The following is a 26723-nucleotide window of genomic DNA, read 5'->3' on the forward strand; positions in this document are numbered from 1 at the left end:
TCATGTGCTCAGTGCCCTGGCTGCCTGGCGTGGTGAGTCCTGGCCTGGCTGCCTGGTGTGGTGAGTCCTGCCCTGGTGTCTGGCATGGTGAGTCCTGACAAGCACACACCACCGCAGCTGCTCTCGTTCTTACCCTGCCCAGCCCTGAGTCCTGCAGTCCTCCCTGGGAAGAAGGCACCCCAAGAAACCAAATCCAAAGCCCTTCCACATCTTTCTAAGCCCTTTCTGGGCCAAGGAGCATCTTTTGAAGAAAAGAGACCAGGATGTTCAGCCTGGAAGAAATGAACTTTCTTTTGCAGGACAGACCGTACCCATGTAGGATGAGAATATGTATGTGAGGCTATTAGGAGCGTGTGTCTGTGTCTTGTGTGTGCACTTGTGTGTCTGTTGTTTGTGTGTCTGTGTGGATGCATGTGTACCTGTGTGTGTACATATGTATGTGAGTCTGCATGTGAGTGCACGTGTGTGGTGTGCACTTGGGTGTCTGCTGTGTGTGCTTGTGTGGGTGCATGTGTGCCTATGTGTGCATATGTGAGTCTGTGTATATGTGTCTCTGTGTGTGGCACGCACTCGGCTGTGTGTTGATGTGTGAGTGTATGTCTGGATACGTGTGTACGTAGGTTGTACATGTGAGTGTGCCCATACTTATGTGAACAAGCTGTGGGGCAGGGGCTATGGCCCAGGGGTTAAAGGGGCTGGTTCCGCCTGTGTCCGCAGCTTGCATGTGCAGATGGGCCTTATGGTTGGGGTTCCACTGCCTGAGGTCAGGGGTTCCTGGAGTTCACCTGACAATCTATAAAACCTCCTTGAGCGCAGCCTTGGGTGCTAGGGCTTTGCTGCGAAGGGTCAGGGCACCTTGGGAGGTGCCATGGGGAGGGGCTGAGTCCTGCCCTCACTTCTTGCTGCCCCAATCCCAGCCTGTCCCCGTTTCTCTCTCCCTTCTCCTTCCAGATGGGAAGAACCAGCTGCTCCTGGCCTTGCTGAAGTGCACAGGTGAGGGCTTTAAAGGTGTGTGTGGGGCACATGCCTGGCCTCTTCCACCGCCCAAAGCTCATCATCCATGCCCTCAGGGCCTGGACTCGGGGAGGCAACGCTTTGGCCTGGAGCCCTCCACGATCTACCTGAAACTTGCTTCTTCCTCGTGTGTCCAAGGGACAAGTCTCAGGGCACTGGAGCCAGGAGCCCTGTCCTGTGGCACTGCCCAGGCCTGGGTAGATGTTGACAGGGCTCTGGGATAGAGGACAATGTTAGGGGGGCCTGTGCCAGTAGAGCCTTCAGCCCCAGCCTGGGGGCTTCCACCCAGCGGAGAGTGGGGAAGAGGAAGCGGGAGGAGGTAGTGGGAAAATCTTGGAGACCTTCTCTATCCCTCTCTTCTTTCCAGAAATTCTCAGCCAAGGGGGTGCTACTGTAGGATCTGGGTCAAATTTGGTCACTGAAAACTCACTGGCCAGAAGCCGGCCAGGGAAATAATTCCTTCCAGAAGATTGGGACGCTGAGAGAGCAATTGCTTGAAACTGGCCAGTTCCTCAAACCATGGCAAGGCCAGGGACAGGGGCAAGGGCAGAGCTAGGGGGAAGAAGAGAGCGTAGTTCTCCAGTGTAGAGAAAATGCTAAATTGCATTTCTGAACACGTGGAGCTTAGCAGAAGAGCTTGGCACCATTGGCATTCTACTGGTCAAGGCCAAGGAAGCCCATAATGAGAGGAGAAATGGCTGAGGGTGAGGGTCTTGGGAAAATCACAAGGTGTTTCTTTGGTTGGTTGGTTTTCAAAGCAGGCAGATGAGTCACTGAGAGAACAGTTTTGGCCAATGGGCTTGCGTTTTGGAGAACTTATTTTTGCGGAATTGGCTTTTGGTAGCTGGGATGTCCACCAAAAATAATTTCTGACCCATTGTTCGCCCTTTGCTGGGGGTTCCATGAGGGGTCCTGGACCCAGGGCTTTGGGGTGTGGGCCTCCTGGTGGTGTGGGAGCACCCCTTCAGCGAGGCCCCCTGCCCTCTGCCCCCAGACACAGAGCTGCAGCTGCGCAGAGACGCGATCTTCTGCCAGGCCCTGGTGGCCGCCGTGTGCACCTTCTCCGAGCAGCTGCTGGCGGCCCTGGGCTACCGCTACAACAACAACGGCGAGTACGAGGAGAGCAGCCGCGACGCCAGCCGCAAGTGGCTGGAGCAGGTGGCGGCCACGGGCGTCCTGCTGCACTGCCAGTCCCTGCTCTCGCCGGCCGCAGTGGTGAGTGGGGCAGCAGGGCGGCCCCGCTGGCCCACCTGCTGGTGCCCGCCCAGGCCGGGGCGAGGGAGTGCCTGCCCACTCACTCAGGCTCCCAGATCTTGTCATTCCCGCAGCTGCGATTTGTTGGGCACCTGTGTGCTGTTTTATGGGCACTGAAGGTGCAGCAGTGAACAAAACAGAGTCCCTGTACCAGGGATCTTCTCTCCCAGTGGGAGGGAAGGAGGCACACACAGGTAATAGAATCCATGCTACATACGAGCAGGTGTCAGCCCAGGGCAGTTTCCCACTAGGGGACACTTGGCAATGTCTGGAGACGTTTTTGGTTGTGACAGCTGAGGGCCTGAGGTGGGAGTGGGGTGGTGGAAGCCAGAGATGCTCCTGCACATCCAGCCAGGCCCCCGAGAGTCACCCGTGCCTCTGAGGCTGGCTCCTGGAGCCCCTGCCACTGGCTAGTGGGGAGGCCTGGCCTTGGAGCATCCTCTGCTGGCTGCTGCTGCACGAGGTGCCTGCCTGGTGGGAGATTGGCTGTCACTTGATTCCCAGAATGCACAAGCTGGGGCCCAGGGAGGAAGCAGGGAACACTCAGCCCTCCCCTTCCTCTTCTCACATGGGGACGCTGGGCCCAGTTCCCTCATTCTCCAAACACTATGATGTGCCAGGCCCTGAGCTGGCCCTGGGGGCCTGAAGCTGACTTTCTAGTTGGGGGAAGCAGCTTGAGAAGAAGAAAGGATGGAGGAGGGAAGGGAGGTGGAGAGAAGGGAAGCTCTGCAGGAAGCTTGGTGGGTGCTGTCCCCTAGATTCGGTGGTTTCAGAGACAGGCTATGTAAGGCGGTGATGCTTGAGCTGAGACCTCAGCCATCCAGGCAGACAGTGTGAGGAGGATTGTGCAGGGCAGAGAGACCAGTGTGTACCAAGGCCCCAAAGAGCGGGCGGTGTGGCCAGAGGGGAGCAGCAGGGGGCTGGGCAGTTGGGGGGACCTGATCTGTAGGGCCTGAGACTTTATTCTGGAAGCAGAGGAGCTGTTCAGAGGCTTTCAGCTGGGTGAGTGATATAATTTGGGTTAAGTTTTCAAAACAGGACATGTAGGATGTATTGTTTGTGAGCAGAGAGTGGCAAAAGGGAAACCTGGTGTCATCTTGGTGAGAGACGGTGGACCCTTGAACCCAGGTGGTGGCCGGGAAGCTGGAGGGAGGTGGGTGGGTCTGGAGGAGGTTTTAGTGGCGACCCATCAGACTTGGTGATGGACCAGGCCCAGGGTGAGCAGGAGAGAAACTGAGAAGTCAAAGGTTTGGATCTTGGATGACTGAGTGAATGCTGCTGCTATTTGTTGACATGGGACTGACTGGGGGAGGTTGAGGAAGGAATTGGGGATTTTTATTTGAGTGTGTTAGGTTTGAGAAGGTTAAGTGTAGAAGCCTGGTTGGTGGTCCAGGCAGGAGAGGCAGTGACTTTCCTAGGAGCACTCAGCGAATGAAGGCAGAGATGGGTTCTGTGACCCTTGAAGGTGCAGGACGAGCCACACAGCACACCATGATTTCACATCCACTCTGGAGAGTCACGCTCAGGACCTGGCACCCAGGGGGCCCACAGTCTGGAGTGCCAACTAGAGTTGAATTCAGCATCTTGATAGGAAACCCTGAGGCAGGATTGGCATCTGAGACTCCTCCGCGCTGTCTTCTTCCTGCAGAAGGAGGAACGGACCATGCTGGAGGACATCTGGGTGACCCTGTCAGAGCTGGACAATGTCACTTTCTCCTTTAAGCAGCTGGATGAGAACTATGTGGCCAGTGAGTGATTTCTGCCACCCCTCCACTGTGAGAGTTGGGGTCCTGGGGTGAAAGGGACAGCTCTCTGGGGTCACAGTGTCCTTCCCCTGCCTCGGGGCCAGCTGCCCAAGGTGAGCTCAGTACTCAGTGCTGTCAAATCTCATGCCTCCAACATGAGTGTGAGAGCTGAACTTTGGGGCACACATGGAAAAAGAGGGGTTTCTTTTTGTATGAACCCAGCAATCTCCAACAGCTCTTAAAAGAGAATGACACTACTGCTCAGTTCTTAATAAAATTCTTCCCTAGAGATGTGAAGACTTGTTAAGATTTTTAAAGGGCTTAACTAAGTACAGTAATTAAGTTCCATCCTCCTTTCCTCCTTTGCTCTTGTTCTCTCCTCTCCTTCCTCCACCCTTTCTCCCCTTTCTCTTTCTTTCTGTCTTTCTCTCTGTTTGTATTTTCCACTCATCCTTCCACCTGCCCACCCATTTATTTATCCATCCATCCATGCATCCATCCATCCATCCATCCATCCACCCGTCCATCCATCTGTCCATCCGTCCATCCATGCATGCATGCATCAATCCATCCACCCATGCATCCATCCAACCATCCCCATCCATCATCCGCCATGATCCATGCATCCATCCACCACGAATCCGTCCATACCATGCATCTATCCGTCCTCCCATGAATCCTCCATCCTGCATCCATCATCCAGTCAATCCATCCATCCATCCATCCATGCATTCGCATTCATGCATCCATCCGTCCTTCCATGCATCTATCCATGCATCCATTCTCCACCTGATGCGCGAGCGCCACAACATCCATCCATGCCATCCCAACTCATCATCCATCCATCCATCCATCCATGCATGCATGCATGCATGCATCTATTCATCCATCGATCCATCCAAACAAACATCTGTCTATCCAACTAACCATCATCCATCCATCCATTTACATGTCCATAATTATGAGCACATCATATGTGTCAGGCTGCATCTGGGGCCATGTAACACGATCGTCATTCTTGCCCTCCTGGAGCTCATAGTCTAGCCCAGTGCATCTCAGCCCTGCTTGCACTCTGGAATCATCGGGGGAGCTTTGCAACAATCCCGGTGCCCTGGGCCCTAGCAATTCTGATCAGTTCGTGGGGCGGGGCCTGGATGCTGGATAGCCTGGATGTGCAGCCAGGGCTAGGAACTGCTGGGCTTGCTTCTGAGAGCAGGGGTTCTCAGAGCACGGCTCCTGGACCAGCAGCACCTGGGGGCTTGATAGAAAGGCAGATTCTCCAGCCCAGCCAGAACTATGGCCTCAGAAACTCTGGAGGGGGAGCCCAGAGGCCTGTGTGCTGAAAGCCCTCCAGGGGCTTCTGAGGCGTGTGGGTTTAATCAGGAACCAGGCACTGGATTAGTGTTTCTCAGTTTTTTCATTTCATTAAATTTCATTTAATTTCATAAAAAACCTTTTAGTCAATTTTCCTAATTGCTGCACCCCATGAAATTTTAATACTATGGATATATCTTATGTCTGTTTATCTGTGCATCTGGTGCTTATTATACATTAAAAGAGGGAAGTGTTTTCACCTCCTTGGGGACAGTGTCTGTTCTGCTGAAAATGCATGGACTAGAGTCTAGAGGAAGGGCAGGTTATCTTTGAGTAGCAATTGGAATTGATTGGCAGCAGCTGCTTGTCTCCAGGCTGAGATTGGCTCAGGCAGAGCTTTGATCGATGAGTGATGTCTGCCATGGGTGCAGAATGGGGTCTGGGTACCATATTTTGCCCTCCCTGCCCTAAGTGCTTCCTTCTGGCTGTGAATCAGATGCATGCCCCGTTTGAGGGCAGCTTTTCCCAGGCAGGGGCCCTGGGCTACCGTGTGAAGGTACAAGGAGCACTGGGGAAGCTGTGACCCCAAATGTTGTGGACCCCCTAGCTAGGCAGAGTCCACATCAGGTTCAAGAATTAAGCAGTGGAACTAGGAGCTGATGAACAGGCAAAAGGGAGGTGTCAGCTGCAGTTCTTTGGAGAGTGAGAGGGAAGGGCTGTTGGAGGCTGTCCCTAGAGGGCAGGAGGGCAGGGAGGTCTGAGGCTACCCCTGTACAGTCGGGATTCCAGGGAGGTCCCAGGGTGCCCCCCTGGACCTGAGGGCAGAGAAGTGCCAGCTGTTCTGGAGAGGTGTGCCAGGGCTTCCCCTGGCCTGGGCCTCGGTGGTGAGTCACCCTGTCCCGTGTCCTCCCGCAGACACCAATGTCTTCTACCACATTGAGGGCAGCCGGCAGGCGCTGAAGGTCGTCTTCTACCTCGATAGCTACCACTTCTCCAAGCTGCCCTCCCGCCTGGAGGGTGGGGCCAGCCTGAGGCTGCACACGGCGCTATTCACGAAAGGTGAGCTTCAGGCCTGGGGCAGGGAGGACCACGGGGGCTGGGCCAAGGCCACTAAGCACACCAGCTCCCAACCGCCTGCCCACCCGCCACATCTCCCCTCCCAGCGCTGGAGAACGTGGAGGGGCTGCCTTCTCCAGGCAGCCAGGCCGCGGAGGATTTGCAGCAGGAGATCAACGCGCAGTCCCTGGAGAAAGTTCAGCAGTATTACCGCAAACTCAGGTATCTGCCTGGGGTCCCTGTTGGGAGCAGACACCTCCACATGGAGTGAGCATTAGCATGGAGGTGCCAGACGGACCCCCAGCATGGGCAGCGGGCCACACACCCTTTCTTGAGCGCCTGCTGTGCGACAGGACTCTTGGCCTGCATGAGATTCTCATGGCAATAGGCCATGGATCCCACTTTACAGAGGAGGCGAGGGAGGCCAAGAAAGCGTACACACTTGCCCAAGGCCACACAGCCAGGCAGTGGCTGAGTTTTGAACTGGGGTCTGTTTGGTTCCAAAGGGGGTCCTTCCTACTGAGAGGAGCTGGCTTCATTCTGCAGAGGGTGGGAGCTAGGACAGGGGACCTTGGGACTCTTGGGCCTGTGAGTAATTAGTGCGGCTTGTAGGGTCTTGGTTGCTCAGAAGAGAACCCCAAGGGAGAAGGGGTGAGAGCAGGGACCAGGTGGCACCAGGAGGAAGGCACAGGTTCTGGGAGGCAGCTTCTAAGTTCTGCAGCTCCTACTCCCGTCACCCTCCCCCATGGCCCTTCCTGTGTGTGTCACACCACCTCCCTCTGTGACAGAGGCAGGCCGAGAATTAAGAGCCCAGGGAGACAAGTATGGGTCTGGGCTTCATCATTTGGAAGTGGGAAAATGAGGCTTCACTCATTTGCTCAGAGAAAGCATCCAGCCCAGTTACTGAAAACTGGCATCTGCTTGTTTGATCAGGGCTGTCACCAGTCTGTTCTGCGCCATCTGTGGAATATTCTGAGCCCTGCCTGTGTGATGCTTTATTCATCACTTCATTCAGCACATGTCGAGGCCTCCTGTGGGCCAGGCACTGTTCTGGGTGCTTGTTTGGGAACCTGCAGTGAGCAAAACAAAGTCCTGTTCTTCATGGAGCTCATATTCTAGAGCAAGGGTTGTCTGAATCCGGCCCACCTTGCCTCCCTGTTTTGTAAATCAAGTTTTATTAGCACACAGCTGCATTCCCTCATTTTCGCATCTTCTGTGGCTGCTTTCGTGCTGCCATGGCAGAGTTGAGCGGCTGCGATCGAGACTCTCTTGTTCACAAAGCCTAAGATATTTACCGTTGGGCTCTTCACAGAAGTTCGCAGACCCCTGTTCTGGAGGGGGAACGAACGATAAACCAGTAAGCCCAGAGCCATGAGGCGCCAAGTGGTGAGAAATAGAAGAGAGAAAAAGCAGGACCAGGGCCTGAGGAGCAGAGGGCTGGGGCTGCTGCGGACGGACGGGGAGGGTGGTATTGGAGGAGTGCGCCCAGGAGGCCCCTGTTTCCCCCCGGCTGTTGTAGGAACAGGTGCCTGTGGGTGAGCACAGCCTACAGATGCTCTCAGGGGTTTCCTTCTGAGGGTCGGCAGAGGGCGGAGTCACAGTGGCTGCAGGAGTTGGGACCCGGGTAGGGGCAGGAGGATGGTGGGTGTGGTGGCCCCCGCCTCATCCCCATCTTTCTCTTACAGGGCATTTTACCTGGAGCGGTCTAATCTGCCCACGGATGCCAGCACCACGGCAGTAAAGATAGACCAGGTATGTCCACCTGCCCTCCTTCTGCTGCAGGGAGCTTGGGCAGGGTGGGGTGCTCAGGAGTCAGGACTCAGCCAACAGGCTCAGGGTTGTGCCCCAGCAGATTCTAGCCCAGAAGCCCTTGAGACCCTGCAGTCTCTCCTCCTCCAGGAAGTCTTCCACGATAGCTTCCTCGTCATTCCCCGACTTCCTGGGATGATTTATTTTTGCTGGCACCCGCCCATCTCTGCCACTCCAGTCTCCCTTATTAACCACGGCATTTCTCTGAGGCTGGAGCCTGGACCTTACGACAGATGTAACCTGTATGGCATTCTTTTCATTTTGTGTGTTTCAAATTTGCTGTCAACCTTTAGAAATCAAAAGATTTCCCATAAAAGCGGAGGCTTCCAGCTTTTCTGGAGGAATGGGAAGATCTGGCTGTTGGGGACCATGTTGCCATCTGTCCCTGTTGGCCCAAGCTCGGTGCAGCTGCCTCTGAGGGGCTTTGTTAGTTCAGCTCCTTGCCTCTGACCCTCAGCGCATGTCTTTTGGTCTTGCGGTTTTCTAGGTTCAGGCAGGCCTCAAATGTGCTGATGATTTTGGGGTGCTGCCTTGGGGCTGTGAGCTGGGGGCTCTGGGAGGAGGGTGGGCACAGCCATTTGGGACTTCACACTCTGGCTGGCGGAACATCCCCACATGTCCCCACAGCACAACTCATTAGTGAACGTGGGGGTCAGGGAATGCTGGGGCAGAAGGGAAGGCTCCTCCTGGAGAGGGGGCACTTGTGTTGGTCTTGACAGGCTGGGAGAGGGCACTTTCTTCAGGTTTTGCTGGGGACACACCTGGGCAGCTGAGAGCATGTCCTGAAATAGATGGTGAACACCGACTGCCAGCATGCAGTGCAGTGGGGAGCCACAGAGGGTTCTTGAGCAGAGGTTATAGAAGATTGAATTGCATTGTCATCCCCACAGGGGGAGCTGGGAGGCAGCTGCAGGAACAGCTGGATTAGAAGGAGACGGTGGGGGAGGAGGGCCGGATGGGGGCTGAGGGGCTGTGGGGACCTCCTCCAACTCCCCGGGCATGTGTGGTGCCCCCACAGCTCATCCGCCCCATCAATGCCCTGGACGAGCTCTGCCGCCTCATGAAGTCCTTTGTCCACCCGAAGCCTGGTGCCGCTGGGAGCGTGGGCGCCGGCCTCATCCCCATCTCCTCGGAGCTCTGCTACCGCCTGGGGGCCTGCCAGATGGTCATGTGTGGCACGGGCATGCAGAGGTGAGCTGCTGCCCGCTGAGTCGGGGTGTGGGGAGGGGGTGGCCCAGCTTCTGGTCATTTTGGGGGCCTGTGGCAAGGAGGCAGGAAGGCTGGGTTCCAATCCTGGTTCTGCCATTGCCTGTGGAGCCCTGACAAGGCCTTGGCTCTGTCTACGTCTCAGTTTGTCTGTCTGTGAAATGGGATGGCAGCAGCAGGTGGTCCTAGCAGGGCCGTGGAGCCACCTGCTGCTCTAACGCCGTGGTGAATGTGCATGAGAGCTGTGCCCTGTGGTCCCGCCGGAAGCCTTGTTCAATATTAACAATAGCAATGGCCTGACTGGAGGCTCCCCTACCTCCTACCTCCTACCTCCTACCTCCATTCTTTGTCCCCACTGCTCATCCCAGGGAGGAAGAGGTCACCTTCTCCAGAGTCCTTCCTGACCTCCCGTTACAAACCGTGCCTGCTCCCCACTCAGTGCCCCCCCAACCCTCTCTTCCTCTGCAGCCCTCACCCCCTGCAGACAGCACCCTTCATTGGTGTATTCATTTCCTCACTGGGTCCCTCAGGGCAGGGCCGGATCTGGGAGGGCAGGGGCCCCTTTTGTTCTCTGCTGTTCCCCAGGGCCTAGAGCAGTGCCTGGCCTGAGGCAGATGCTCAAAAAACATTTGCTGAATAACTGTTTCTTGGGGCCAGTGCTCCCTGCCTCCTAGGTCGTTGATGTTCCATGCAGATTAACTCCTTCCCCTCTTTCTCTACCAGTGCGGTAGCAGGGCCTATTTTAGGGGATCTCACCTAGGAGCAGTTTAACCCCCGGGGAACATTTGGCAACCTCTGGACACAGTTTTGGTTGTCACAACTTGGAGGAGGGAGGAGCTCCTGGTCTCTAGTGGGTGGAGGCCAGGATGCTGCTCAGCTTCCTGTGGTTCCCAGGACAGCCCCTCCAGCTGGGCCAGGGTCCTCTGTGCACCACCGTGCTCCCTATTTCATAGTTATCTTATAGGGAAACTGAGGTTAACTTATCTACCAGGGTCATGGAGGAGTTACATGGAGGGACAGGATTGGAGTCCCAGAGGTCTTGCTATAGAATCCACTTTCTAAAACTGTTGAGAAACCCAGAGAGGTGTGAACCCACGTGTCCATCTCAGACCCACTGAGCTGGCAAGTCGTGAGGCTTCCAGGGAGTCCCCCATTCACTCAGCAGATATTTACAAAGCTCTCCTCTGAGCGAGGCACTGGGAAAGTCACAGGGAACTCAACAGGGCTTTTGTAGACGGGGAAGCACCAGAGCACCTGTGAGTGAGGGTGGTCGCTGCCTGGAGGAGGAGGAGCAAGCGGGGAGGGACAGCAGGAGGAGGTGCTGCCGTGATGGTCAGGACTGGGTCTGGGAGGCCTTGGAGGGACGGGAAGTTGCCCCAGCTCTCCCCCACTGTCCTCTGACTCCCGTTGTCTTCCCCCCACCACTGTCCCCCCCCTCCCCTGCTGTCCTCCTTCCCCCACTGCAGGAGCACCCTGAGCGTGTCCCTGGAGCAGGCGGCCATCTTGGCACGGAGCCATGGGCTGCTGCCCAAGTGCATCATGCAGGCCACGGACATCATGCGGAAGCAGGTGAGACCACTTGGCCACAGGGTCCCCCAGCACCGTGGACTGAGGGCATGGCATGCTTGCAGCCAGGGTGGGATAAGGGGCTATCTTGGGACTGTAGCCACCAGCCCCAGACCTGAGCCTTCTCTGAATCTGGAGGGGAGCAAGGATTTTAGCTTCTGAGTCCTTGGGCTTCTGGGCCCCAGCCCGACCCCGCAGTGTGCTTCCTCAAGTGCCCTGAACCTGCAGAGGCCCCGGCCTGATGGTTCCTTCTTCCAGGGCCCGAGGGTGGAGATCCTGGCCAAAAACCTGCGAGTCAAGGACCAGATGCCCCAGGGTGCTCCGCGGTGAGTGGCTGCCTCGTCTGCCCCTTCATGTCCCCTCCCAGCTGGCCAGGACCAGGACCTGGGTTTGGCATCATGTTCCTGGCCTAACCCCTAATGCTCAGATGGGGCTTCCCCTCTCATTTATGGGGAACCTCTTTGAGGAGCAATAGACATAACTACGTCACCTCCTGAAGGAGCTCCTGCTTCCACTGGGAAGATGAGCAAGGCCCCCAGGTGTGCCATGGGCGGTGGCTCTGTGCCATCCTCCCACCTCACTACCACTGTGCCCTCAGCCCCATGCCCCGTCAGCCCTGAGCCCCCACCCTGTGCCCTCCACCCTATGTCCTATGCCCTGTGCCCCTCACCCTGTGCCCCCTACCCTGAGTCCCTGACCCCTGAGCAGCTTTAACCTGGGGTGGAGTTAAGAATGCTGTGATTTTAGCTGATCCAACCTAAGCTAACCTTTTAGTCATTTACAGAAATGCGAACTGAACAGCAGCCTGGGCCCTGGCCTTCGGTGCCTGATGTGCAGGAATGCGCTCTGTTCCTGCCGTCTTTGGCACTGGGAGTGCTGTTTCCTCCTGTCCTCCCATCCTGCTCTCTCTTGACGTGGTTTTCAGGCTTCCTCTTGGTGCCACGTGCAGGCCCTTTAGGATCATGAAGTCGTTTCCGTCTGATCCTCTCTCTGTCTCCACAGCCCTAGTTTGCTGTCGTCATCTGCCCACAAGTTTTAAATAACTCTTGTTTTGAAATAATGTGACTCCTAAGAAGTTGTAAAAATAGTCCACAGTTCCGTGGACCCTTCAGGCAGCTTCCCCCAGCAGCAAAGTCTTACGTAACTACAGAGTGCTGGCAACACCTGCTGCCAGTGGTGACGAGTCACTGCAATGCTGTGGCGCTGGGGGCTCCACACACATCTTGTTTATGTCTCACGAGTGGCACATGATCCCTTTCAATACCTTCACGGCCTTTGCTCTGTGCCAGGCACTGTCCAATCGCTTCCTCTCTGTGGACTCATTAATCCAAACAGCCGCCCTGTGAGCCAAGTCCGGCTGTCATCCCCACTTGGCAAGTGGGGATGCTGAGGCACAGAGAGGTTAAGTATCTTGTCTGACATCACACAGCTAGTAAATGGCAAAGCTGGGATTCTGAACCCAGGCAGTCCGGGCCTGGAGCCCGAACTCTTACCACATGAGACCACATGTGCAGCATTGCGGTCTGCTTGCCTGAACACCACGCAGCCTCCTGTCTGGTCCCCCGGCTCCAGAACCATCTCTGCATACAGAGGTTCCCAGGATAGATCAAGTGAAACAGCGTAAGGGGTAGAGTGCTGTGGCCAGCTGGGCGCCAGTAGTGTGGAATGTGCGCCCCACCCCCACGTAGCTGAACGCACAGGTGCACATGTAGACACGTCTTCATTTGTAAATGCCAGTCTCTGAGTGGGCAGAGACTGCCTGTGGGGAGGGGCCTGGCAGCCGACAGAAGGCGTGGGCGATATAGATATTTTTCTCTGCATCTTTTATACACCTGTGAGTTTGTGTTTCTGGGCATGAGTTACATATCCAAGTAAAAATGGAAATAATACAGATAGGTCCTGGCCCGCCCTGGCCTCTCCTCATTCTCTTTGCCTCCATCCCCAGCCTCTACCGCCTCTGCCAGCCGCCGGTGGACGGGGACCTCTGAACGCCCAAATGCCCCACGCTGGGCCATGGCCTCTGGAGCTGGGATTTGGGAGGACACAGTAGGGCAGCGCCAGCCTTCTCCAGAGATGGCCCAAGGCTTCCGTGGCTGCCCGTTCCGGGACCTGCCCAGCGTCCTCCACCAGCTCCTTCCAGGACAAGCCTGGCCACCCTCTCTGTGACGACGAGCTGGCTGATTGGCCCTGGGCTGGCCCATTCTCCACGTGCCTGCCGGAAGCTGGAGGGGTGCTGGAGACTCATAGAGCTGATGGGAGCAGCTGGTGCCTGGGCTTCTGCTCCTGCGTCCCCAGAACCCAAGGGAACGTCATGCAGGCCACATGGGCCCCACAGCTCCCTCGGGATGGTTCCACTTGCACTTTTGCAACCCCGGTTTCCTTCACAGTCCACATTCCAGGTGACCACACGTGTCTCCTCCTCCTCATCTTAGCTTCCAGGTGCACCCTAACCCTGTACTAACCTGCTTGGTGGACTTGGAAAAGACTTGGCTCTGTCGGGAAAGGAGAGACGGGGCCTCCATCACGCCTGTTACCAGAAGGATCCCCGAGAGCCACACCAGCTCTGGACATCACCGCCCCTCGAACTGGGGCCACCAGCCCTGGGCACGAGATTTGCTCTGACTTTATTTATATGGCGTGAAATCTCTGGTTTATTTTGGGATTCTTTTTGTTGTTGGTGTTGTCAAGATTTGTTTTTTCTAAAGTTGTGTGATTATATATTTGACATTTTAAATTTCAAAGAAAAGTATATTGTCTTAACAGGGGACCAAGAGAAGGTAGTATTGATAACTGTTCCCACCTCTACTAAAAAAAGAGCAAAAAAGAAAACTAAATTATTGAAAATTTTAAAATGTCCATGTTTCCTGTTTGTTAATATTAGGGTTGTAAGGTGTTGTTTTTAGGTATGGACTGTGATTCCTTCCCCCACCCTCCGTTCTCCAGCGGTTTTCCCGGTGTTAGAACTCGCTCTCTTTGAGTGACTGGCTACAAGAGCCTGAGAGGTGGCCGGCCAGGGTTGGAACCGGAGGGGTCTGAGCCCCACCTGAGGTGCCATGTCATACAGGTAGAGGGCCGATGGGAAACACCGGGCAGTGGCTTCTGTGATTTATTTTCTTGATGTTAACTTCTCAGAGCAGGGCGATTGGGACATCACCAGCCAGAGCGCAAAAAGCCACCCTGCCCACCGGGGAGGAGGGACCCACATGGGGCCCCCTTGGCAGTTTGTTCCCCCAGGTTCCATATGCCTTCAAGGAAAGGTCACAGCTGGGGAGGAAGGGAGGGGACACCTGTCCCCCCTGGCAGGTGGTGAGATCAGGTGGGGCTCCCTGCTGCCCCAGGCCAGGGAGCCTGAAGCCCTCGGCATCAGCATCTGAGCCTCCTGCCCTCCAGGGCGCGCTTCCCCCTCTTGCTGCAGCATACAGGACGGCAGGCAGTGACCTTGTCACTGTACTTGTATCAGAGACAAAGGAGGTACCAGCTTTGGCTCCGCTGCGGGAAACGGGGGAGGGCCCAGGGCCAGCGCATTGTGCACTGGTTTACTTTAAAATGTACAGATTCTTCTCGTTAAATTCATGATAGATTTTTTATTATTATTAAAAGTCAGTTTACAATACAATGAACGAGGCTGTGATCTGCTTCATCTGCGGTGGGTGGCATGGGGCGGGTGCGTCCAGGGTCACTGGGGGATGAGCTTGTGCTTTGAAAGCCTCACGGAGCACAGTGCTGATCTCTGTCTCAGGGGCCTTGAACCAGCGACCCCGAAGTCAGTGATGTTTTCACTCTGTGCCTCAGTTTCTGCCTTGATAATGGGGTGACACAGCTTCTCTTGTGGGGTGATTGCTGAGGACTACCCGAGGTTGCACAGATTGCCTGCGACCCAGGTATACAGGAAAATAACAGGCCTTATCTGATATTTCAGCTTTTTTTTCCCCCCCTGGATTCTGAGCTCCCATTTCATCGTGAAGGTAGGAAAAACTATTTTCCCAGGAATTCCACACCCCTCCTGGGTGGCTTACGTAGGCTGAGGGGACAGCGTGGGTCCACGGGGTGCCATAGAATCCTCCTCACTCCAGCCTGCAAGGCCCATTGGATCCGGACAGGAGTGGAGTTGAAAATCCCCACAACATGGTTGTGCTGGGCCGCCAGTCAGCCAGAACTTAACGCTGGCCACGAACAGGCCGAGTGAGCAGACATGAAATGCACCAATGAGAACAGAGAGTCTGCGTGCACACCTGGGCCTGGTGGCTGCATCCCAGGCTGTCAGCAGATTCTCCACCTGCCTGGGCCCAGGTGATCTTCATGAAGCTGCCTGGGTTGGTTTGCCCAGCCAGAGAAACCTCATTCCCTGGCCTGCAGACCTGTTCTGCTGTGCCTGCCCTGTGCCCCCTCCCTTCTTCTTCCCCTCCTTGTCGTCCTTTTTTTTTTTTTTTTTTTTTTTGAGACAGGGTCTTGCTCTGTCACCTAGGCTAGAGTGCAGTGGCGCAATCATGACTCACTTCAGCTTCGATCTCCAAGGCTCCATTGATCTCCCACCTCAGCATCCCAAGTAGATGGGACTACAAACACATGCCACCAAGCCTGGCTAATTTTTAAAATTTTTTATAGAGACTGGGTTTCAGTATGCTGCTTAGCAAGTAGCTGGGACTACAGGCACACACCACCATGCCTGGCTAATTTTTAAAATTTGTTATAGAGACCGGGTTTCAGTATGTCACCTACCACCTCTTCTTTATTCCATCTTTCCACGATTTCCAACACGTTGGAAAATGCTGAAATCGATGGCAGTTTCCTTTGGGTCATGGCCACGCTTGGGACTCCCCTGAACCATGGTGCTGCACCCAGCCCTGCCACTTCACACTCGAGCTCCTTCTCTTTCAGTCTCTTTTCCTTCCAAACTAACCTGTCCCAGATTCCATCCTCTGAAGGCCCAGATTGGATCCCTCCCAGAGAGAGATCCTCGCATCTCTGTTACAGGCTTCAGAGGACTCGATACTGTGACAGGCAAGAGCAAAACTCCTGGTGGGGTTTCAGGTAGTCATGGGTTGATGATTTAGAATTATCTGAGGCCAGTGTTTGGATCCAGGGAAAATCACTCCGAGGGAAGACCTGTTACCTCAGTCTATATTTGAGGTCAACAGGGAGGATTTGATGTCTTTCTTCAGGCTGACACGTTTCTAGGAAGCATCAATTTCAGCCTCTCCACCCTGAGGGCCAGCAGAGGGAACATACATTCTCCTGGCAGCCGTAGGCAGAGGCAGCTTGGTTTCCAGCCGGCTCTCTGTGGCCTTCAGCAAGCTGCATACGTCACAGGCTCAGAGCTGCGCCTACAGAGCTGGGAGGGAGAGCCAGGACCAGCTCCCTCTCCGGGATGTGTTTCTCCAAGTAAAAAACTAAGCATGAAGGGCCTCTCAGAGCAAGGGGACATTTTTGCAGGAGACAAGAGGTTTCAAACTGATGGTTCCGGGCTGAAACTTGGAACTAGATGTGGGTTTTTGCTTTTCCTTCTTTCCTGATAAGGTGTTTTAAGAATAGTTTTGAATTATATTTACGAACCAGCAAATTTCATCTCCGAATTCTGATTTTTAGTTTGTTTCAAAAATCAGAAACTCTGAGCTGGGTGTGGCGGTGCGCATGTGTGCTCCCAGCTACTTGGAGGCAGAGGCAGGAGGATCGCTTGAGACCAGGATTTCAAGCTGTCCTGCTCTTTGATCACACCTGTGAATGGCCGCTGCACTCTGGCCTGGGCAATGTAGTGTGGTCCTACCTCTTAAAAAAAAAAAAAAGATTAAAGAGGCCGGGCATGGTGGTACATGCCTGTAATCCCAGCACTTTGGGAGGCCGAGGTGGGTGGATCACGAGGTCAGGAGATGGAGACCATCCTGGCTAACACGGTGAAACCCCTCTCCACTAAAACACAAAAAAATTAACCGGGCATGGTGGCGGGCGCCTGTAGTCCCAGCAGCTCCAGAGGCTGAGGCAGGAGAATGGCTTGAACCCGGGAGGCGGAGCTTGCAGTGAGCCGTGATCGCGCCACTGCACTCCAGCCTGGGGGACAGAGCGAGACTCTGTCTCAAAAAAAAAACAAAAAAAAAAAAAATTAAAGAAAAATCAGAAACTCCGGTCACTCTGGTCCACATTCCCACCCGGCTACATGTCAGATGGAGCTGAAGAGCGGCTGTCTTCCTGAGGACGGTACCAGCTCTCCAGTTCCCTGGAGCCCATGTGGCCCCGAGCACTCATTTATCTGGCCTGCTCACTCTGACCTGACCTTCAGATCCTCAGCTCTGGAGTTGCCATGGCGATGTCAGCTCGGGGAGGACCTGGTGACCTGGAGTCACTGTGCCGAAAAACGGAGAGTGAAGGGGCAGGCGCAGCCACGCACTGGCGTCTCTCGGAGGCTCTCCTTCCCCACTCCTCCAGGATGAGGGCAGGGCCCAGGTGCCGGAATTCCTCTGAGCCTCAGTTTCTTCATCTGTCAAATGGTGCTGACCCAGACATGGCCCCTTGGTGTGGATTGCATCAGAGGCCACCCAGGAAGTGGAAGGTACGATGGGGTGTGTTGGCCGCTTTATGATTTTATCTAAATGTAACTGTTGATGTATTTCTTGTCCTCCTTCCCCACTGGTAAGAGCAGGAACCACACCCCTCCCATCCTCTAGCCCGGGGCTAGGCAGTGGTGAATCACGGCTAAATATTAACAGAAGAAAGCAGGGTCAGCACAGTGATCACAGCGGGTGGGCGCAAGCCGCACCCCTCTGTGGCCAAGCGGGCCCCTCTAACCTCTGTGTCTGCCACCTGGGTTCATTCATGGGGAGCTGGACTAGGACCTTTGAAGTCAGACACCCTTGCCTGCTCCTGAATCTGTCAACACCTGATACTTGCTGAGTGGCCATGTCTGAGATTGTCTCTTCCCTTCTGGGAGCCTCAGCTTCCTTCTTTGAGAAATGAAGAGTTTACGCCCACCTGGCTGCCTTGCGAGGGTACCAGGAGTCTCCTCCAGGGCCCCAAAGTGTAACTTCCCGGGATAAGTGTAGTGCCCTGTCTGTCCAGCAGGTGGTGCTGGGGACCGCGTAGTGCCCAAAGGCTGCGTTTCCCCGGGCTCCAGCCCTCGGACCGAAGGCTGCCTCCTGAGTGCAGGTATTTGGGACAGAGCCAGCCTGGAGGCGGGGCCTGGAACCTGGATAATGGGCACTGGCCCTATCCCTCTCCTGGACTGGAGTGGGCTTGCCATGAATATTTTCTCTTTTTCTCTCTCTCTTTTTTAAAACTATTCTTTGTTTCTCTCTTTCTTACTTTCATCCCCCTCATTTTCTTTCTCTCTTAGTTTTTTTCTCTTAGTATTTGTCTTTGTCTCATAACATGTCTGTGAGCTTGACTCGATTTTTCAATTCTTTCCTTTTTGGGGGCTTTCCCTTCTCTCTTTTCTTTTTTCCGTTCTGTCTTCTAATTGAAGGAGAAGGATGTGAAAGGCCCTTATATACTGTAAAGTGGGGTGCTTACGAAGCTTGTGACCAGAAACCCTGTCACTGGTGCACCCGTGTGGAAGCGACGGCCACCAGGTGGCGCTGTGGGCCAGGCCGTCCCGACCCAGCCTTGAGGGCCTCCTGGGAGGCTCCCACTGTAAGCCTGGAGCTCGGGGTTTGCAGACAGGGGAGGCTGAAAGCCAGGCCTGAAGCTGCCTCCCTCTGGGCACTGGTGGCATCCCCTGGAGGGTCGGAGTAGGGCAGGGGTGGTCAGGAGAGGGATGCAGGGCCCAAATTAGTATCTCCTGACATGCTGTGTGACCTCGAGGAGGTTCCTTGCCCCTCCACGCACCTCAGTTTCCCCACTTACAATGAGGGCATGCAACTGAATTCCTCCAAAGGGACTTCTTGTCCTCTGACCAGCCTGGCCCTCTCCCTGATGTCCTTCAAGACCAGCAGCGGTGTTCAGAATCGCATGCACTGAACCCTTAGGGTCTCCTGGGCCCTTTGCTGGGTGGCTTGCAGGCATCGTCTCATGCAATCCTCTTGCAAACTCCTCAAGGTAGGTGCTAAAGGCGCCTCCTTACAGAGGAGGAAATGGGCTCAGATAGTAGAAGTGACTTACTCAGGGTCACACAGCTGGCAGTCAAGCAGCTCAGGAATACCAGCCGCGGATGCAGTTCCAGGTCTGAAGTAGCAACGTGACGCTTGGCAGGTGGGACATAGAGCAGCCCCAGGATCACGGGGACCCTCTGCCCTGAGGCCCCGTGGGAGAATCTGGCTTCAGTCCCAGAACCTGGAAGAAGTGGGAGCAGGAGAGGAGAGGGGTGGAAGAGGTCCAGAGAAAGGACCACAGGCTCCAGTGGGAAAGCAGAAAGGTGCTTTGTTGCCTTCTTGCCACAGGAGCTACCCCAGGACCTTTGCACGTGCTGTTCCCACAACACTCTTCCCCCATACGGCTTCTTGCCTTGCTCCTTCATTTTACTTGGGTCTGCTCAGTGTCACCATGTCACTCATCTATTCCTGTTACCCTCTCTCTCCCTTACTCTATTTTACTTTTCTTTAAACATTTTTACATTAAAAAAAGAGTTTTCGTTTCCATAAGCTCCAGGAATGATTTTACTTTTTCTTTGTAGCATTTCCCACTGCCCGGAAGGGTGCCTCATCTGTTTCTTGTCCATTGTCTTTACCCTGCAGTACCAGTGAGGCTCCATCAGGGCAGGGGTTTGTGTCCATCTCGTTTATTAGTGACTGCCCCCAGTATCAGAATACAGTGAGAAGGGCCCTGTCATGACAGGGCAGCCTCCTGGGTCCCCGGGTCCCCAGTCATCCCTGTAGACATGGAGGCTACAGGCACTGGAAGGGGACTGGTGACCTCAATGCTGACAGCCGCCCTGGTTCTGGGCTGCACCCACTGCGTGTCTGGAACAGCACGCCTGTTGCAGCAGCTGTGCCGTGAGCACCTTCAGTGTGCCCAGAACGTCAGCCATGAGCTGTGAGCACCTGCCGTGTGCTCTGAACACCTGCCTGTGTGGTGAGCACCTGCCATGTTCCGGGAGCACCTGCTCTGTATGGGAGCAGCTGCTGTGTGTTGTGAACACCTGCTGTGTGCCGGGAGCACCTATCGTGTGTTGGGAGCACCTGCTGTGTGTGGGAGCACCTACGGTGTACAGGAACACCTGCTGTGTGTGCTGACATCTGCTGTGTATGGTGACACCTGCTGTGTGTGGTGAGCCCCTGCTGTGTGCTGGGAGTGCCTATTGTGTGCTGGGAGCACCTACTGTGTGCCATGAGCACCTGCTGTGTGCCAGGTGCTGCGCTGGGCGTGTTAGTATGTTGCTCAGTCAGCATTTGTTGAGGTTCTCATTCTCTGTAGAATTTAGCGATCAGAACCTCATCACGTCTTAAAGTTCCTGATATTTGCGTAGGTGCTCTATCAGTACTTGTTGCCTTCCGTGGGAAGAATCAATGAATGAATGAGCAAGTGGCTGCCCCAAGCAGGATGGCTCAGCCCCGCCGGAGAGAATTCCGGTATTTCACCTTTACCCATGCCCGTGGCAACTTCAAGAGAAAGACACAGCTATTTGTGCCATTTTACAGATGAGGAAACAGAGGCTGAGTTAAGTGACTGATACGGTTTTGCTGTGTTCCCGCCCAAAAGGGAGACCAGGTGGAGGTAATTGAATCATGGCGGCCGTTCCTCTATGCTGTTCTCGTGGTAGGGAGGGAGTTCTCGCGAGATCTGATGGTTTTATAAGTGTGTGGTAGTTTCTGCGGCTTTCATTCGCTTTCCGGTCACCGTGTGAGGAGGGCGGTCTGCTTCCTTGTTGCCTTCTGCCGTGATTGTAGGTTTCCTGAGGCCTCCCCAGCTATGCAGAACTGTGAGTCAATTAAACCTCTTTCCTTTATACGTATTTTTATGAACTACCGCGTGTTGGACAGTTGTTTGTAGAGTGTGAAAACGCACGAATACAATGACCTGCTTGAAATCATGGCGCCTTCGGGCTGGTAGCCTTGAGGTTTGAACCCAGCTCACCTGATTGCAGCGCCCCGGTAGTTTCAACGCCACAGTGGCCTGCTGGGTGAGCCTTGGGTACTGGGCGGAACAGCGGCGTGGAGGTTCTGGCCTTTTCAATCCTCCCCCCACGCCTGCCTCCTTCACTCACTGCCTGCCAGCCTCCAGGGCCGCTGTTCTGCTCCTCCGCCCTCTGTGCTCGTGCCCTGCTCCCATCTCAGGATCTCTGCACTTGCACCTGCCGTTTACTCTGCCTGGAACCCTCTTCCTGCCCCGCGATGTCCGGTCATTTCATTCAGGTCACGGTTGGAATGCCGCCTCCTCCAAGAGGCCTTCCTGATAGGGTGAAGATGGCGTCACTGTTGACTCTCTAACACAGCATGCTGTTTACTTCTGCCGTGGCACAGATCCCAGTTTGTATCTGGTTTACTTTCGTGTTTGTTAACTCATGTAGGGCTGATCTACTCCGGTCAGGCTGCAGGCTCTGTGAGGGCAGGGGCCGGACCTGACTGTTCACAGCTGTGTCCCCAGCTCCTAGCACAGCAGCTGGAACACAGGAGGTGCTCAGTCAATCCTTGGTGACTTTAGCGAACTGAATCAGCAAATGCGTGGCCGAGGCAGAAGAATCCTGATCATGAAGCAGCTCACCTTTGTGTGAGGTGTTCATGTTGATGGAATCTTCAAGTTTTGGAAAGTCCGTGATCCTGTCTCTCTGCTTTCCCTGGGTGGAACAGACCTGACCCTGACTCAGCCTCCCTGGAAGCCTTTCTGCTCTATTTGTTTCCATCACTGGTGACGGAAAGCTGAGTCGCCACCCTCCTCGGAGCCTCACACCCCTTACAGGAAGTCAGGATGGAGCTGAATTGTCCCCAAGAGAATGTTCTTCCATTGGGCTGGGTCTGAGTCACTGGAGGCTGGGTCTGATTGGGAAGGAGGGGGCAGGCCAATGGGGGCTGAGGACACCCACCCTGTCCAGAATGTGTCCCCACCCAGTGTCCTGCTGGTAGGAGGTCTGCAGAAACCCAAACACAATTCTGGGGATTCTAGGTCTGGTCCAGCAGGCCATGTGGGCCCACTGGCATCACATAACACATATTTACCAAAGGCCTACTCTGTGCCAGGCCCTGTTCTAGACGCAGAGTCACACATGCGAAGTCTGCGTGGAGCTTAAGATCTGCTGGAAGGAGGCAGGCAAAGAAGCCAATAAACATATGGGTGTGTAATATGTCAGATGGTATAAGAGCCAATCAGGAAAATCCAGCAGGTGAGAGGATGGGGACGGACACACGAGCTATTTTAATCAATGTTACAGAAGGCCTTTCTGGGAAAGACCCTTGACTGGACCTAAGGAGGAGGGATCCACGGAGATGCCTGGTTCCAGGCAAAAGACGCAGCAGGTGCAAAGACCCTGAGGTGGGATCTTGCCTGGTAAGTTGGCAGAGGAGTGTGGGGGGCAGGGAGGGGATATCGGAGGGGGTGGGGACAAGGGCACAGAGGCGATGGGTGCACCCTGGATTTTATGTCCAGAAGCCATTTGTGGTTCTGAGCAAAGGACAAGCAACTTTCTCATCTATGAACCGCAGCCACCATCGCCCCTGCCCACCAGACCCGCCATTCAACTGCTTTCAAAAATAAGCTGGAAGCACTCTCCAGAGGCAAAGTGGAATTGCAAACGTTTTATTTCTATCATATGTTGTGCTTTTCCTCTTGTCTTTTATGAAATGTGTAGCATTATGATGACATATAATTATATTTCTGTCTGTTCTCCGCAGCAGCCTTTCTGATGAACTCCAAAGTAGGGGCTTTAAGGTGCTTTGGAGAAAAATCAAGTGACTGATGGGGGAATTTCAGGCACTTGAACTGGTCTGTGTGTGGGAGGGGAAGAGAAATTCTGCTGGAATCCTGGGGTTACAACTGTGTGGCACCAATAGTCTGGGAAGGAGGTGGACCTCGGTCTTAGAGGCAATAACGAGTGACACTGTGCTAAGCATTTGATGTGCCTGGTCCACAGCTTTCCAACGACTCCCTGGGGCATCGTCCCTGTTGCAGGGATTGGCAAAGCCAGGCGTGCCGCTCATGTTCCCTGGGTCTCATGTTGCCAAGGCTGTGGCCACACGGGGTAGGGGTCCCCTCGCCACTGCCTGGGCCTCTTCCTGCTGCCTGATGCCCCATTCTTCCTGGGTAGCCACCTGCCCAACTCAGGACATGAGCAAGGGAGAGAGGGCTGACCTCTTGGGTGTGCGCATAGGCAGCTGTACTCATAAGGGCCCCAGGCTTGGCTTAAGGTTCTGCTGTTGTCATCTTGAAATTCCTAATAATTTTTGACAAGGGCCTCCACAAATTATGAATGTTCTTGGGTGGTGATGGAAGCCAATCGTGTGATCCTGCCCCTCTGCCTGTGGTTGGTGATGCTGACGCACTTCTGACCAATAAGGTGCAAGGGATGTGCTTGGGGGATTCTGGGAAAATCCTTTCTCTGTAAAGAGAGGGGGCTCATGAGGAGCATGTTTTCTCCCCGAGCCTCATCCCCTCCTGTCCTGGGCGTTGTCACCTGACCCTCCCCACCTCCGCTGCTAGCACCCCAATCCAAACACAGCATCCTGTGCTTGTTTGCCTGGAATATTCTGGTCTTTTCCTCCCTGGTCTCATGCAGCCAGAGGATCCTGCTTGAATCCAAGTCAGGCCATGTCCCTCCTCTGCTCAGAGCCCTCCAGGGACTTTCCATCTCACACTGAGTCGAAGGCCAAGACCCCATCACGCCCCACAGGACCCCACTGACCCTTGCCCCTCCACTCCCCCTCCTCTGTGTCTCTCCCCTCCACTCACTGTCCCAGCCACTCTGGCCTCCTCGCGGGCCCTCAGCCTGCCTGGGCAGCTCCGTCTCAGGCCTCTGCATGAACTGCTCCCTGTAGAGGAATGATCTACCCCAGAAGCCCCCACGGATCCCTCCATCCCCCAGGTCTCTGTTCCTAAGTCTGCATCTCCACGAGGCCTTCCCTGACACCTGTGTCTAAAATGCAACCCACCCCATGCCCTGGGCCCCCACCTCTTCTCGATTTAGTTTCTGATACACTGCCTGGTGCACTGAGCTATATGGTTTGCTGTTCCTCTTGCCCAACCAGAACAGCAACTCTACCATGGCTTTGTCTCCCTCATGGGCCCCCACTTGGGGCCTGGGGCAGTGCTGGGCACCTGGTTGTCCCCAAATAAATAATGACTGAATAAGTGATTGAATAGACCTGGGGGCCATGACAACATGTGACCATGAGGGATGCTTTGGTGACCACATGGCTTTTCTGGGGAAGAGCCAGAGGAGCCTGGACAGTGGGGTGGTGACTCTGTGGAGCCCCTGCCCGGCCATGGCCCTCCTGCCTCCAGAGTTCTCCTAAGGGGCTAAGGAAATGCCTCCATTGCCAGTACCTTCACCGGCTGCACCTCCCGTTATTGTAACCAAAGTTTGCTCATGAGTACAATGGCTGGATTTGAGCTCAGGCCGTGTGGCTCCAGACTGTGAGCCCAGGGCTCTGTCTGGGGTGTGGCCCAGCGGCAGGTCTTTGGGTGTGTGCGGGTGGCTTGACTCCGCTCCTCTCCCTGGGTCACTGCAGCGGCCCTGTGCTGTTCTGTTTTCCCATCCAGAAGTCCTGAGGGTCTCAGCAGAGGGGCCCGGGATCCAAGTCCATCCACTCCCAGGGTGGGTCCCTAGCCAGCCTCTGCCCAGAAATCTGAGCCAACCCACCCTGTGCCCCTCCCAGTGACTCCGCTGCCCGCTGAACACGTGCGTCGTCCTGCCATGGGGCTGATGGGTAACGGGAGATGCCCTCAGGTCCTGATTTGTGCTTCGCCAGAGCCCTCCTAGAGCTGCAGGTGATGATGAGTGCTTTCCAGACACTGGCAGGGCTGAGATGAGCTGCTCCAGGGACAGGAGGGTCATAGACGAAAGCTAGAGGGGGGCCAGCCCTGTGGGGCACACAGACTTGCGTTTCTTTTTGCTGGCTTTTGGCCCAAACAACTCTTTGGAAAAGAGCACAGGAATGGCCCCAGTAGGTGGGACCTGTTTTCATGGTGCGTGGCCGACTTTGGAGGACAATGGACCCAGGGCTGCTGGGCATCAGAGGAGGGAAGGGGCCCTGGGTGTGGGATGCAGGGCTGCCCTCCATCCCTCACACCCCCTGCTGTCAGGAGGAGGGCAGGGGGTCCTGGGGCACTGAGACGGGGGGTACATGAGGGCTGTCACATGTGTGTCCTAGTCAAGTCTGATCCATGTCCTGTTTGTAGAGTCTTGGCCATAAAAAGGGACTAGGAACACCCTGCCTCACCCTCACCCTCGTACCCTCCCCTGCTCCATCTGGGTCTCTCTGGATGGCAGAGGCTCAGAAGGTCTGACCCTACCTGATGGTGGACACTCAGAATGTCTGAGCCAGAAAGGGCATCAGTGCAAGTCTAGGGTCAGGTGCTATGACTCACACCTATAATCCCAGCACTTTGGGAAGCTGAGGCCGGAGGATTGCTTGAGCGCAGGAATTTAAGACCAGCCTAGGGAACCTAGTGAGACCCTGTCTCTATAAAAAGTACAGAAAAAAATTAGCCTGGCGGGGTGGTGGTGCAAGCCTGTGGTTCCAGGTTGAGGTGGGAGAATCACCTGAGCCTAAGGAGGTCGAGGCCTCAGCCATGATCAAGCCACTCTTCCACTCCAGCCTGGGTGACAGAGTGAGACCCTGACTCAGAAAAGGAAAGCCTTGCCTTCCTCCTCCTGATTGACAGGTGAGGCAGATCCCAGTGCCCCATATGGACTGTGGGGACACTGATGCTTGGTGCTGATTGAGCCCCTACTGTGTGTCGCAGGCTGTGCACATCAGCTCACTGAATCCTCCCAAGAGCCCTAGGGGGGCGCTGTTGTTGCGGCCACCCTCCTGCTGTGGAGTTGAAGGAGCTGAAGGGGGACGGCGCTCCCCGAGGGGCACACAGTGAAGGAGCCCCCAAGCCGGAATTTTTCCTATCCCAGGTCCTCGGTCCACCCGCAGCTCCACTGGCTGCTGGCAGAGGCAGGTCACCAAGGAAAGACCCAGGGGCTTCCCTTTGGGGTTCCTGGTGTATTAAAAGTGAAGGAATACCAACACAGGGCTGTGGAAACCACGGGCTGGCTGAAATGTTGAAGGAACAAATGAACTCTTTATCGTGGTGCTGTTCAGAAAATAAGAACTATGTGGACTTTGTAAAAGTCCATTCATTCCAGGTCCATCTGGGCGTGAGGATGGGAAGGAGGGGACTGTGAAGATGGGAATTAGGGCTTGTGGGTCAGTGCCAGAGCCTCGTGGCCGGACTCCCTGGGTCCAGATTTCTGGGTTTGGATTCCCGGGCAAGTCACTTGACTCTTCTGTGTCTCAGTTTCGCCATCTACAGCATGGGCTCCTAACAGCGTGTTCCTGGCGATTGGAGGGGCAGGCAGAGCCTTTGATCAGTGCCACGCTGTGGGTGACTGCCCTGAGGGGGTTACTGTCCTCACAGCCCTCATTTCTCTGAGACTCTAGGTGCAGCCTCATTTGAAGGTGACTCCCACATTCAGGAATCCAGGCCTTCTGGGAAAGTGAGGCCCAGGGCCCATGTTAGGCGCAGGCACTGGGGACCACTGCATCCATTCAGTTTACAGAGAGGTGTGTTCACCTGCGTCTCCACCGCCCTGCTCCAGGGACACCCGGCACGGAGGCTGCTCCCAGAGTAACTGGGGATTTCATATGAAGAGCTAATTAGGCAGAATCAGTAGGGTTTACTCAAAAGAGGAGA

The 26723-nt window shown here is 55.1% G+C and overlaps 1 protein-coding gene across 1 annotated transcript in view; it reads left to right on the forward strand.

Moving 5' to 3' along the window:
* PREX1 (phosphatidylinositol-3,4,5-trisphosphate dependent Rac exchange factor 1) overlaps nt 1–14580 on the forward strand; it is a 213473-nt gene extending 198893 nt beyond the window's left edge. The window contains 10 exon segments of the mRNA XM_017862768.1: nt 952–993; nt 2009–2229; nt 3917–4016; nt 6243–6386; nt 6491–6605; nt 8069–8135; nt 9211–9383; nt 10865–10967; nt 11223–11290; nt 12910–14580. Coding sequence (XP_017718257.1) covers nt 952–993; nt 2009–2229; nt 3917–4016; nt 6243–6386; nt 6491–6605; nt 8069–8135; nt 9211–9383; nt 10865–10967; nt 11223–11290; nt 12910–12952 — 1076 coding nt within the window. The 3' untranslated portion in view covers nt 12953–14580.
* Nucleotides 14581–26723: the final 12143 nt, after the last annotated feature.

Source organism: Rhinopithecus bieti, unplaced genomic scaffold (genome assembly GCF_001698545.2).
Source record: "Rhinopithecus bieti isolate Rb0 unplaced genomic scaffold, ASM169854v2 scaffold_65646, whole genome shotgun sequence".
Lineage (NCBI taxonomy): Eukaryota > Metazoa > Chordata > Mammalia > Primates > Cercopithecidae > Rhinopithecus > Rhinopithecus bieti.